At 38.2% G+C, this 13,838-nt stretch overlaps 1 protein-coding gene across 2 annotated transcripts in view; it reads left to right on the forward strand.

Annotated features, from left to right (window-relative positions):
• The first annotated feature begins 537 nt into the window (after nucleotides 1–537).
• Nucleotides 538–13,838, forward strand: part of GEMIN8 (gem nuclear organelle associated protein 8) — a 48,522-nt gene continuing 35,221 nt past the window's right edge. Inside the window, exons 1-2 of one of the 2 annotated variants that reach the window (XM_034435085.3) lie at nucleotides 538–626; nucleotides 6,046–6,083. In XM_034435085.3, coding sequence (XP_034290976.1) covers nucleotides 6,081–6,083 — 3 coding nt within the window. In that variant the 5' untranslated portion in view covers nucleotides 538–626; nucleotides 6,046–6,080. Of the gene's footprint in view, nucleotides 1,157–6,045; nucleotides 6,084–13,838 lie in introns of both variants that reach the window. The other variant, XM_034435093.3, reaches the window with a different exon arrangement.

Consider the following 13,838-nt stretch of genomic DNA (forward strand, 5'->3'; position numbering starts at 1 on the left):
TTGGTTATGTTCCTTCAACAAGAATAAACTGAATTTACAATTGTCCCTGAAAGCGGCATCTGGTGAAGAGCAATTTTCACTACCTGTCCCTAATCCGATAAAATAATATTCCCTGAAGTACTAAGCAGGCACAACATTCATTGAGGGGTCCTTGATGGTATCAGAGCTTGATTTTCTTGAAAACGTTTCAGTACCCAAACTAGGAAACATCACTAGCAAGAAGTGAGGTTTGTTGCCAGTTTAATTCAACCCTGAGCTACAAATATTCTCCTTTAGGTACATTCTTTATTTTGCTGCTTCGAGGGAGCGTCCGCTTTAGATTCTTCCCCAAAGTTTTCACAGCCTTTGCACCTGCCTTTATTCAGTGTAAATGTTGTTAGGTTAGAGCTATCTCGGGATTCCGTTCCGGAGAATGAATTCCCTATAAGAAAGTACACACAATACTTATGAAAAATTTTGATGGCGTTTATCACCTAGAACCAAGAGATGGCGCCACTGCCCCATATATTTACGCACCGTAACTGTGTTTACTTCCTAATGGCAGTAGGATCCTCCTCTTCCTCTTCCGAGCCTACAGTAGGAAGAAGAGAGGCTGCGTGGTTCTAATCGGGCGTCGCGTAGACCAAGTATGTGCGCTTGTTGTTTCTGCCCTGTTTTTCTTTTCTAATGGCGAAAAGAGAGGCAAAGGAAAGGGAGCAACCTTCCGTTGCAGGAATGTTCAGCGTAGCTTCTCTCAATTCAGTGTCCCCCAGTTGTTTTGTAACGCAATTCCCATCATGTGCGGCCACCCTGGCACGTGGTACCCAGTGCATCTGAAAGGCACCAGATTAAGGGCGGGATGGCCGTAGCGGTTCTTGGGAGGAAACAAAGGATTCAAGAGGGAAACAAACAAAGGGAAAATGTTTTCCATTCTGGACCCCCTCCGAATCGTTTTCGCCTGAAAAGTTTAAGAAGGTTGCATCAGAAAAGCTGCGACTCTTTCTAAGAGAAAAATCGAGTTTACTCTCATTGTGAATCCTGTAGCTTGGAGTTTTTAGTTCTCTCGCTTTAAAAAAAACAACACCTTGACCCAGACTAATTTGTTGACCACCGGCATTTGGAGATACGCGAAGCCACTCGCAGGTTAAACCCACTAAATGGACTTTTACAAAAAATTGTAAGAAGCATTACGTTTTTTTTAAAAAAAAAAACTAATTTGGCACTCCGAATTCTTTGAGAGCTGCAATCCATATGCATCTGACAGAGGAAGACCTTTAAATTGCCTAAATTATAACTCTGTTTGCTTCTACTAATAGAAGGGTATCCAGTTATATGTTATGAAGCATCCATGTATAAATTCATGGAATATGTTGCATGGTTCCAAATTTAAAATTGCTGTATTTGGAATGGTGGCTATCTTCCTTCAGCTTGCTTTTAGGCACATATTCTGCACAAAAATGTACAATATGCAGTATTATTGACACCAAGTTCGTTTAACACAAACTAATTTGAACAACAATTTGCTGCATTTAATTTCTGCCACAGCAGTTTTGAGGTCATTTATTCATATAAAGTGGTAGGATTTTGCATGATTATATTGATCATTAGAATTAATGGTGATGACCTATAAAGCCCTACATGGCTTAGGCCCAGGATATCTGTCGGACCATCTGCAACCAGCAACAGCTCCCCATCGTCTGGTGCGTTCTAACAGGGAGGGCTTACTCAGGGTGCCGTCAGCTAGACAATGTCGGCTGGCGATCCCCAGAGCTAGAGCTTTCTCTGTGGGCGCACCCACCCTTTGGAATCAACTCCCCCGGGGGCTCCGATTGGCCCCTGACCTTCGCACTTTCCGCCGCGAACTAAATACATGGCTGTTTAAATTGCCCAGCCTGGACTGATGGGGTTTTGATTTTTAATGTATTTTAATATGCGTTTAATATGTATTTTAACATGTTTCTTACTTGGATTGAGATTGTATATTTTAATTGTTGTGAGCCGCCCTGAGTCCTATGGAGATACGGCGGCATATAAATCTAATTAAAATAAATAAATAAATAAATAATACAGGCAGAAATGCAGAATATGAGGGTAGGTCTTGAGATTTTCTTCCTTCCAAGTTTAACTCAGGTAGAAATCAAGCAGCAGCAAGTACTACTACAGTACAATCATTCTAGTAACTGTTCTGGTCTGATATGATATTAGAATAAGGGATTGACCCTCTTAATTGTGTGCTCTTTGGTTTGATCAGAACAAAAAAATGACCTTTGGGTTGTGTTCCATAGCTGGGATGTGGGAAAGACAAAGATCAGTGTCTGCAAGTTGCCTTCTTTAACTTGGTTCCTTCGAGATAAATTCGGCCACAAAGACTGCCACTAAATCCAGCTTATTTGGATGTACTGTGTACAAGTACTGTGTGTATTATTTTTCTCTTTGTATTATTGCTTAATCACATAATACCTTTTCATGCAAGAGTGTCATGAGAAATTCAGTTTTGATGTACATGGTTTTTCATTGTGACATTGTGCAATAATGGGAAACATCTTGGCATGAGGAGTTATTTAGTCCAAGTCTGCGCCACTGTAGCTCTACAGCTGTAATTTCCTGTATAGTGATTTTTATGTATCTCTTTGAGACAAAGGTGTAATCATTCAGTAGCATGATTTCATAATTTTTGAGGCATATTAAACCATAGTTTACAAAACTATCTAGAAGGAATAAACAATACAGATAGTCTTGTTTATTCAACTTAACAAACATTTAGTGACTATTTACGGTTACAACGGCAGTGAAAAAAGTAACTTATGACCATTTTTCACACAACCATTGGAGCATCCCCATGGTTACGTGATCAAAATTTGGATGCTTGGCAACTGACTCATATTTATGATGGTTGCAGTGTCCCGGGGTCATGTGATCACCTTTTGTAACCTTCTGACAAGCCAAATTCACTTAACAACCTTGTTACTAATTTAACAACTGCAGTGATTCACTTAACTGGGGCAAGAAAGATTGCAAAATAGGGCAAAACTCATTTAACACTGTTTTGCTTAGCATCAGAAATTGTAGGCTCAGTTGTCATAAGACGAGGACTACCTATAAATGCAGCCCCACCCATATATATATGGCCAATTCCATTTTGTATCATTGTTTTCCTCTTATAGAATAGTATTAGTTTGACTCCTAGAAACCAAACTGTAATCCATTTCTGATCTAACAACAAAGTGAGTTGTTTTCTTATAGTAAGTTTTATTAACACATTTTTCATCCCATGTCCACATTAACCCTTAAAACTCTTAGAGGCCTCCAAATGTTTTTCTAGAAAATATAGGATTGTAGTTTTTAATGTGAATTAATTATTAACTGTAAACAAGAAAATATCATTACTCCAGAGAGACTTTTTATTTGCTTCATTATTACCCCAAACTGGAAATTGAAAGTTTCCTATATTATTAAAAATATTCATGCATCACCACAATAAGGACATTGCTGATTAAAATTAAAGTAAAAGCTTTCCTGCTTTGCGATAATAATAGTTGGATAACATGTAATCAAGTAAATTAAAATCCTACTTTACAGAGCAGGCATATATTACGTATCCATCACTGTAAGCTCATTCGTATCCTTGCTACCCATCCCTCTCTCTGGCAATTAAAAATCAGGAGAGAGCAGAGCAGATGCATCTTTCTCAACAGCTACAGAATGGATGAATTTCCTGCTTGCTGCAAACTCCTACGACATTTTAAAAATGTGGGGACCATATGGAGGATGGAGGAAAAGATTTCACGGATGCCCCATCTATCTTATGTAAGCCCTCCTCTTTTCAAACAAGTGCATGAGCAGAGTTTGCATGTTTCCCAAGTTCTTTGAAAATTTCTATTTCTCTTCTCAGATAGATCAAATTTTCTCTGCACTACTAGCTAAGAAACACTAGTATGGAAAGTTTATAGGGAAGGAATTCAAAGTACAGTAATCGTTAACAAGGCTAATGTTTTAGTCCTCTGCAAATTGGCCATTCTTTTTGGTGATTTATATAAAATATTACCTGCTGACATCACTACAGAAAAAAAAAGTCTTGTATCTGTTTTGGATAATGGAACTGGTACTGTTGAACTACAACTACTGTCAACAGTTCGACTATTAAACCCAAGAAAAGTAGGCGCTCTCAGGAACTTTGCAATTGCAAAGGCACAACTTTATTGGATACACAATTTCGGAACTGAGGAATCAAAACCAACTCTGGTTTTTCCCGCGCAATGCTTGTATAGTTAAACAATAACTTCTCCTTCTCCCCACCCCACATTGGTCACATTGTCATTATGAATCATCCTTTTGTTTTAAGAACAGTTCATTTCTTTGTTCATTTCATCTATGACCTTGGTGGGTCTTGGCTCTCACAGTCTGTTTCTGGAGCATCTGCATTCTTTCTCACCCTTCCCTCCCCCCAGTTCTGTGGCAAATTGAATAGCGATAAGACCCAAAAGTGGTTCAACCTTGACATATACTGGAATCTTCATGGACATATTATTATGTCAGGCTTTATTTTTCTTCTTGCTCTCCAAAATAGTAGGAGAAGCAGTACATTATAGGGGTTTTTTTTTTCTGTGTAGTAAAATTTCAGATCTTTCCCCATACAAGTTGTATATAAGTAGCATGCAAATAACAAGCAATTGCTCTCAGATGTCATATTAGCTGCCTTTCTGTGCTGCCTTGTGGTCACTTGTTCATTTGGAAATCACTTGAAGTGGAGATCATCCTGACAGCAGATCTATGACAACTCGCCGCAGCCAACTTGTTGCGGCCATCTTACCACAGCCACCTCACCACTGAACAACTGGCCCTGGGACAAGAATTACACTAACATTGAAGAAATAGTGAAATAGAATAATGAAAGAAAGGATGCCAAAGGAGGGACAAAACAAAATGTAAATCCAAAAATTAACATATTTTTAAATTATCTTAAATAATTAAATTGAATTGTCCCACAGCAAGTTGGCCATGGCCAGTTGTCCCAATTAATGAAAAGAGAGGGGTGGCTGATAGCAAATCTTATTCAGAGATTTGGAGTTCCTGGTTTTACCCAGAACAGTCTTAATTGTTTGCTGTTTCATTATTTGTTTATTTTTACAATGCAAGTGAAGTGCAATATTGATGGAACTGAATACTCACTTCTTACTGACATCTTTCAGTAGAAAACCTATCTGTTCTTAAGATCTGTCTTTGGCTTCTATTGTGTGTAGGGTTTTTTGCATCTGCTCAGTAGTGGCAATGTTCAAAGTTGCTTATGACGTAAGGATATTTTCAACTTTGAAATGTTCAAAATGACTGCCACCATAAAATGAGTGCTGTGTTAGCTGTTTATGGGACAGATTAATTTTACAGAATGGGTGGATTGTTCTTTTAGCTGCACCATTTACTTGAGAGGGAAAGGGTCACAGTATTCTAAAGGGCAACAATTGAAGTCATAAAAAGCAGTCCTGTTTTTAAAATGTACTGTGAGGAAAAGCATGTTTACATCATATTTTACAAACTCCCAGATAAGCTTTTTGGGCAGTAAACATCCAAAGTTTAAACTATTTTTTCCTGGAGAACATGGGAAATTGAATATCAACATTGCAATTCTATGCTTGTCTCATCAGAAGTACAGTTTGCTAAATTGGGTTGGATTTATCTTGAAGTAAATGTGTTGAACAATTAACAATAAGACTGAAAAGAATAACATGGAAAGTGAGAATTTTGCCAAACATTATTTTGCCCCAGCACTGCAAAACATCTGAAAAGTATTTTGGTATTTTGGAAGGTTTTGTCTTAAGAATTTTATGTTACTCGTAAAAATCTTTGCCTCCTGAAAATTAACATATTGCTTCACATGATGAAATTAGAAGGAACTATATTCTCATTTAAAGAACAGAGATAAAAAATAATTGATACTTTAACCCTAAATTAACTAGGGCTTTAAAAAATAAAATGCAACCATAAATTAAATCTGTGGGAATTTAAATGGCTGCTCTTTAATCTTAACCACTCTGTGCTAAATTTTGATTTTAATTTTCTTTTGTCTTTTAGTTTGCAGTTACCACTGACACGTGTACCAATAGACAATGGTAAGATTTGTTTCCTTATAATTGCTAATGTATTTGATTTGTTTCATGTTAGTAGATACATATATTTATTCCAGTTGAATTGCTTTTGAAACCACTTAGCATCCATTTGGATGTATGGGTGTTATCATATATGGGCAAAATTGTCAATGACTTTCATACAGTAATAAAGAGGAAAGAATGCAGATTAGTTTAGTAAAAGTTGCTCCATTATTCAACACTTGCACTTGGTATCACAACAAATCATTTTGCCTTTCAGTGTAAGTACTGAAATTAGTAGACAATGTGATGGCCACTTCAATCAGCAGATTTTGGAAAGTCAATGCAGAATCAGAGGTTTGGAAAACAGACTAGTGCATCCTGTAATGTCTTTTCTATACCTTTGTACTGAAGTATGGTTTATCTTCCAGTCAGATTTTGAATATAGAAATTGTGAGTATTTTATTTTTTCCTGGAAAGTTGATAAAAGTAATAACCTATTAGATAAGCAGTTTTAAGAGGGTAAAAGAATTTGGCAAGAACAATTTGGCAAGAAGTGATGCTGGTAATCATCATGGAAGGCAATTATAATAAAAAAAGGCTTGTATTTTAGCTCTTGAGAGGTAGGGGTATGTGTGCATATGTTTGTATGTGTGTATATAATCCATGCACTCTTCACTTAAAATTATGGGCCAATATTTCCCCCCATGCTCCAGTTTTGTGGATAGATATATGTTTTCCCAGTTTAGTCTTATAGCCAGATTCTGTACCTAAGAGAGATAAGAACCTAGACTTTCACACTCCTGTTCATCACTTTAATCTAATTTAATACAATATATCTGCTTTTCATTGTTCCAATAGCACCATACCTAACAACTAGGCTTTTGCTCTTCATATTTAATTGTATGGTGCTATGAATGTCCACACAGAATGTGTGATTGGGAAAATTCATGTCCATTCCATAACCACATCACTGGAACAGAAGTTAAACAAATGGTAGTTTGATTGTTATAAATAAGTGGCATTATTTTTGCATCCACATGCACAAAAACATTGTAGGCTTATATGCTCACCTCTTTCCAACTTGGTACTTTCAATATTTCCTAACCTGAAGCTGTCCATTTGTTCCCCTTATAGTAATAAAATTTGTAGTCTGACATCTCTTAGACTCAAGAAGTCGTTCTCAGCAGAATCTTACAAGTAACGAACAGCATTATAATTGTCTTTCATGATTCTGGTTGTTTTTATTCCTTGTAGCTTCTGTAGAAATACATAGTACAATTTCTTTAAGGTTTAGAAAGGCCAGTATGTTCCTCATAATCATCCTCTCAATGTGTTTGTCTTCAAATCAGTTCTGGACTCCTGGCAGTGCTTTGACTTGTCCCTGCGGTTTTCTTGGCAAGTTGTTTTTGTGATTTGCCATTGTCTTCTTTCTAAGACTGAGAGAGAATGACTGGTTCAGGGTTACCCATCTGGCTTTGTGCCTAATGTGGAACTAGAACTCAGTAGTTTTCTGATTTCTAGCCTGATGTCTTAACCACTACTGGCTCCATAATCATCCTAGGTTTACAAAAAAGGTTTAAAGTACCATGTTTAAATGTTTTAAATATTGAGATTTTATTAACATTCTATTTAAACTAGAAATTTTCGTAGATCACTTCTACCCCTTTTTGTTCCCCTTCAAAAAAGTTCGGCTTTGCATCAGAATCACAATACTAACCAGTTGAAACTATCTTTTCTGTCCCTCTTCACAATTAACAATAGCTTTGCAAATCAGCCAGCTGTATTCTTTTTTTCAGTGAAGTTGCCACCAAAATAAGCTTGAGAAACAACATTAATATTTTGCACTTGAGCAAAAAATGTAATTGATTTCCTTTACTGAAGTTGTCAGTTTTTTTACTGGTTGAATTAACCCATTCCTTCCATACAAATAAAATAAAAATAGAATAAAAGAAGGTTTTTTTTTTCATGGAAATTTGTGATTGTGCGCACTTCATCAGGAAAAAACTCCTTTTATTTTATTTAGAATCTACCAAAAAAAAATCTGATAAAGTGCACATAGCTACAAATTCTCAGGTCCTAAAAATATCCTAGTAGCAACTGTTAGCATATGCAAATCTACAAATTAGAATAAAATAATCTACATGTGCCATAAACTTATGGTGATGGAGATTTGCATCTCAAGGATGCTAAATTAAAGAAGATTAAGTTAAGATATCAGGCATAGCATTAGACTAATGGATTTCTTTCATACTGGTGCTGAATTCTGATATTTGCATCCAAAAGATATCATGCTAAATATAAACTTGAATTCTGAGTTTGTTTGTTTTTTACCTGTTTCGAGGGGGGGGGTGCTTTTAAGTAAATAGAAACAGAAAAAGGAACTGCCAATAACATTAACAAGGAGGAAAAGTTGTATGCAACATATTGCTGAGCACATTGTAAGCCGCCCTGAGTCTTCGGAGAAGGGCGGCATATAAATCTAAAAAAAAAAAATTAATCTTTGGAGCAATTTGTTCTTGTCCTTGCAAACCTTGTCTTCAAAAGGCTATTGTGTAGCCCTGGGCGATTAAAATAATGGGAATGTTGCCATTAACTTCAGTGGCATAGAGACTGAATCCATTGTCAAGTTTCCTCCCCCTCTCCCAAAATAAAGCTTTTCAGAGAAGTTTGAGAGTGGAGGAGAAACTTGTATTCAAATGTGTCTGACAAACAGTATGTCCTGCTGATCCCTGGGAACCAGAAAGTGAAACTAGCCAAAAGCAAAAGGAGATTGAACTCTTAAGATTCATTTGTTAAAACTGAATGCCAAGAATAAATACATTTAGGCTTCCAGAATTCATGTATTCGTAAACGTTTAGGCTAAAGTTTCACTTTTAGAAATCAATCTTGTCAACTTCTGGATTTTGGTGACCAAGATATATATATTCATGATACAGAAAGTTAGTTGATTGTGTGGTGTTTAATCTTTTTTCCCATTGAAATAAGAACATGTTTTTCACTCTTAAAAGTGAAATAGAAGATTCCATAGTGCTGAATGAAATGCAGCTCTCTTGACTTAAATTATAGTGGCGTTTACATAATGGAGGATGAGGCCACTTTTGAACATACATGCACATATGCACGTGACTGGACTTTCTGGACAAGCACTTGCAATATTTTTTCTTCAAAGAATAGGTAAAGCAGGCAGACAGATACTTCATTTGGAAGTCCCAGGTTCTATATATTACATCATCTGGAGAGGCCCTAGATGGTAGCTGTATTCAGCAGCCTCATATTTCAACCCCTTTCGATTCAACTTTTGCCTGCTATTGCTTTGCGATTTCATTGACCTTTTGTGATATAAGAAATTGGAGAGTTCTCCAGAGTAATGAAATATGTATTATTGTATTGTACTGTCTTGGTTATTGATGTGCCAGTTTAGACTAAAGAACTTAAGGTAGTTGGTTCTCTAGATCAGGGGTCTGCAACCTTAAACACTCAAAGAGCCACTTGGGCCAGTTTCCCACAAAAAACAAAGCACCGGGAGCCACAAAACCTGAGTGGTCGTGGCCAACTCAACATCACTCACTCCCACCCAGTCACATGACACCCCCCAGCCACGCCTACCCAGCTTCTGTGGCTCCAGGTATTTTCTTTTAAACAGCTCTCTCTCTCTCTCTCTCTACCCCCTCTTTCTCCCTCTCCTTTTCTCATGTCTTTCTCCCTCCGTCCCTCTCTCTCCCTCTCTCTCTCATCTTTCTCCCTCTCTCTTTTTCCCTCTCTCTCTCTCTCTCTCTCTCATCTTTCTCTCTCCCTTTCTCCCTCTCTCTTTCTTTCTCCCTCTCTCTTTCTCTCTCTCTCATTTTTCTCCCTCATGTCTCTCTCTCATCTTTCTCCCTCTCTCCCTCTTTCTCATCTTTCTCCCCCATCTCTCTTTCTCTTTCTTTCCCAGATAAATGAAGCTTTTTCATCCTGCTGCTGTGGCTCCCTGTCTGCTGGCTGGCCCCCCGCACTTCGCCCTCCCCTCCTCCTCACTCCTCGCCTGCCCTGAGAAGAGAAGGACGGTGGAGGCAGATGGAGACTCGCTCCATATTTCAAAGCGGAAGCGAAGCGCCCCTCTACTTGCCTCTTTTTCCGGCCCTTGTTGGGAGACACATGACTTTCTCCACCCCGAGACACCAACTGGGCCACCCTAGCCGATGCTCCGCATTGTAATGGGCTCGAGGAGGAGGGGATGCTATCTCCCCCATTGTGCAGCGCGCTAAGTTTAAATGCAAGAGCAGCAAGCAGCCACAGAAGCGGAGAGAGGAATATGGGGAGACGCATGACTTTCTCCGCCCCAAGACACTGGCTGGGGCGTGTCTCCCCATATTCCTCTCTCTGTCTCCATGGATGCTTGCTGCTCTTGCATTTAAACTTAGAGCGCTGCACCATGGGGGAGACGGTGTCCCCTCCTCCTCTTCCTGGAGCTCATTACAACACGCAGCATTGGCTGCAGCCGGGCGGCCCAGCCAGTGTCTCGGTGCAGAGCAAAGTCAGTGTCTCCCCCAGCGGCTGAAATGTGCACAGCACCAACAAGGGCCAGAAAAAGAGGCAAGTAGAGGGGTGCTCCGCTCCCGCTCTGGAATATAGTGGAAGTCTCCATCTGCTGCAGTCACTCTTCTCTTCCCAGGGCAGAGGAGTGGGAGGGGAGGGCCATCCAGTGGTGGGATCATCTGACAGGGAGCTGCAGGAGAGGACCCCAAAGAGCCACATGCGGCTCTAGAGCTGCAGGTTGTTGATCCTCGCTCTAGATCCTCAGACATTTTAAACTTGACAACCAGAAGTGGAAACTAATCAAGGAGAGAACCAACCTAGAACTAAGGAGAATTTCCTGACAGTTAGAACAATTAATCAGCGCAATGACTTGCCTCTAGAAGTTGAAGGTGCTCCAATATTGCAGGTTTTAAAGAAGAGATAGGACAACCATTGTCTGAAATGATATAGGGTTTCCTGCCTGAGCAGGGGGTTGATCTAGAAGACTCCAAGATGCCTTTCAATTCTGTTATTTTAAAAAATTCATTTGCAAATTACTAAATGTGAAATATCCATCTTTAATACATGAGGTGATAAAGCCAGCAATATTAGAATTCTGCAGAGAAATTCTTAGAGATGAATAATAGAATATTTTTAAAATTCCACTCAAATGATAAGATTTCAATGAAATATTATACTAAAAACATGTATTATGATGCTGAAGCATAGCTCAGCTGATAGATACTTCAAACACTGATGTTTTAATGGAACTTTTTCAGTGTTCCAAGAAGGAAAAGGGCTTGAGAATGTATTTGTGGTTAACAGCAAAGTCAACCCAAACAAAACATTTAGATATTCATCACACTTTTATTTGTACCAGGGATGCTGTTACACACAGACATACTATCTAGTACACTACAAAAAATTATAAAATTAAAAAAGTTGATTTTCAAGTTACACACTATATGAGCCAACATGAAATGCTGGCAGATAAATGTGATTCTTATATAGGGTTGCATGATTTTATAAACAATTGTTTATCAAATTAATGCTAATGTGCTAAAGAAATATTCAAAATATTAATATATGAACTGTGTATTTACAAGCTTGTTCCTACATGCCACAGTGAGATAGCAGTTGTGTAACAAGATACTATCCAGGATCTTCAAGCTAAGAAGAGAAATTTCTTGGTTGAAAAGAAAGAAACCCAAGCTCCCAAGGTTGTTCAATAATATCAGATGGATTTTCTAACATTCATATGCGATAAACATATTGTAGCTCCTAAATGAACTCAGTTTCTAAGATCATATTTATAAGAGCCATCAATTTTATCCTTCTGCTGTATTATTAAGATAGAAGCATTTGAATGTAAGTTAGTTCTTTGGGAAAAAATCATTGCTGATATATTTGATATGTTTCATTGTTTTGCCAGTGTAACAGGAAAAATGCATTTGACAATTCGTATATTAGATAAATATTAAATAAATAATATGTTTTATTATTAAAATTTATAAAATTAAATAAATAAATAAAAATTAAAATAAGCACGAAAATAGTAAAAGAACACCTATCTGACCTTGATGAATATAAATCACCGGGACCTGACAGATTATATCCCAAAGTTCTGAAGGAGCTGGCAGATGTTATCTCAGAACCATTGTACCAAATCTTTCAAAAATCCTGGAGCACTGGGGAAGTACCTGAGGATTGGAAAAGGGCTGATTGGTTCCCATCTTAAAGAAAGGGAAAAAAACAGACCCAGGAAACTACAGACAATCAGTCTAACATCAATACCTATAAAGATCCTGAAAAAGATAATCAAGAAACAGATCTGTGAACAACTAGAAGCAAATAAAGTTATAACTAGTAGCCAGCATGGATTTATTAAAAATAGATAATGCCAAACCAATCATTTCATTCTTTAATAAAGTGACTAAATTAGTAGACCAGTGAAATGCTGTGGACATAGTATACTTAGATTTCAATAAGGCATTCGAAAAAGTAGACCACAATCTACTTCTTGGTAAGGTAGAAAAATGTGGAATAGGCAACATCACCACCAGATGGATTTGTAGCTGGGTGACAAACCATACTCAATGAGTAGTCCTTAATGGTACTACATCCACATGGAGAAAAGTAAGTAGTGGGGTACCACAAGGCTCCATCTTAGGCCCAGTGCTCTTCAATATCTTAATAAATAACTTAGATGAGGGAATAGAAGGGAAATTCATCAGATTTGCAGATGACACTAAGCTGGCAGGACTAGACAAGACCCCAGAAAATAAGCTCAGGATCCAAAAAGATCTTGATAGACTTCAACAATGGGCCCTATCCAACAAAATGAATTTTAATGTGGAGAAAAGCAAAGTTTTACATTTAGGCAGGAAAAATCAAAGATATAATACAGATTAGGTGAGACCTGGCTCAAAAACAGTAACTGTGAGAGGGACCTTGGAATCCTAGTGGATGATCACTTGAATATGAACCAGCAGTGTGCAGCAGCAGCCAAAAAAGCTAATACAATTCTGGGTTGTATAAACAGAGGCATAGAATCAAGATCACGTGAAGTGCTAGTACCACTTTATAAAACCCTAGTAAGACCACACCTGGAATACTGCTATCAATCTTGGTCACCATAGTACAAAAAAGATGTTGAGACCTTGGAAAAAGTTCAGAGAAGAGCAATTAAGATGATCAAAGGCCTGGAGACTAAAACATGAAGAACGGCTGCAGGATTTGGGTTTGGCTAGTCTAAAAAAAAGAAAAATTAGGGGCAACATGATAGCTGTATTCCAGTATTTGAGGGACTGCCGCAAAGAAGAGGGGGTCAAATTCTTCTCCAAAGCACCAGAGAGCTTTGTTTCAGGACAAGAAACAATGGTTGGAAACAAACCAAAAAGAGAAGCAACCTGGAATTAAGGAGAAACTTCCTAACAGTGAGGACAATTAACCAATGGAATAGCTTGCCTTCAGAAATCGTGGTGATCTATCACTGGAGGTTTTTAAGAAGAAACTAGACAGCCACTTATCTGAAATAATATAGTTCTCCAGCTTGAGCAGGGGGCTGGACTAGAAGACCTCCAAGGTCCCTTCCAGTTCTATTCTATATTGCAGTGATGGTGAACCTTTTCAGCATCATGTGCTCATCAGAGCTGCCCAGGGGGCATGTGCCCCGGATAAGGTACTTCCGGTTTCCAGTGCACGCATGCGCGCCAGCAAGCAAGGCTTCCGATTACTACCGTGCATGCACACATACCGATCAGCTGGCTAACGCGCATGCTC

Source organism: Pantherophis guttatus, chromosome 5, assembly GCF_059756535.1.
Source record: "Pantherophis guttatus breed Tessera chromosome 5, ASM5975653v1, whole genome shotgun sequence".
Taxonomy (NCBI): Eukaryota; Metazoa; Chordata; class Lepidosauria; order Squamata; family Colubridae; genus Pantherophis; species Pantherophis guttatus.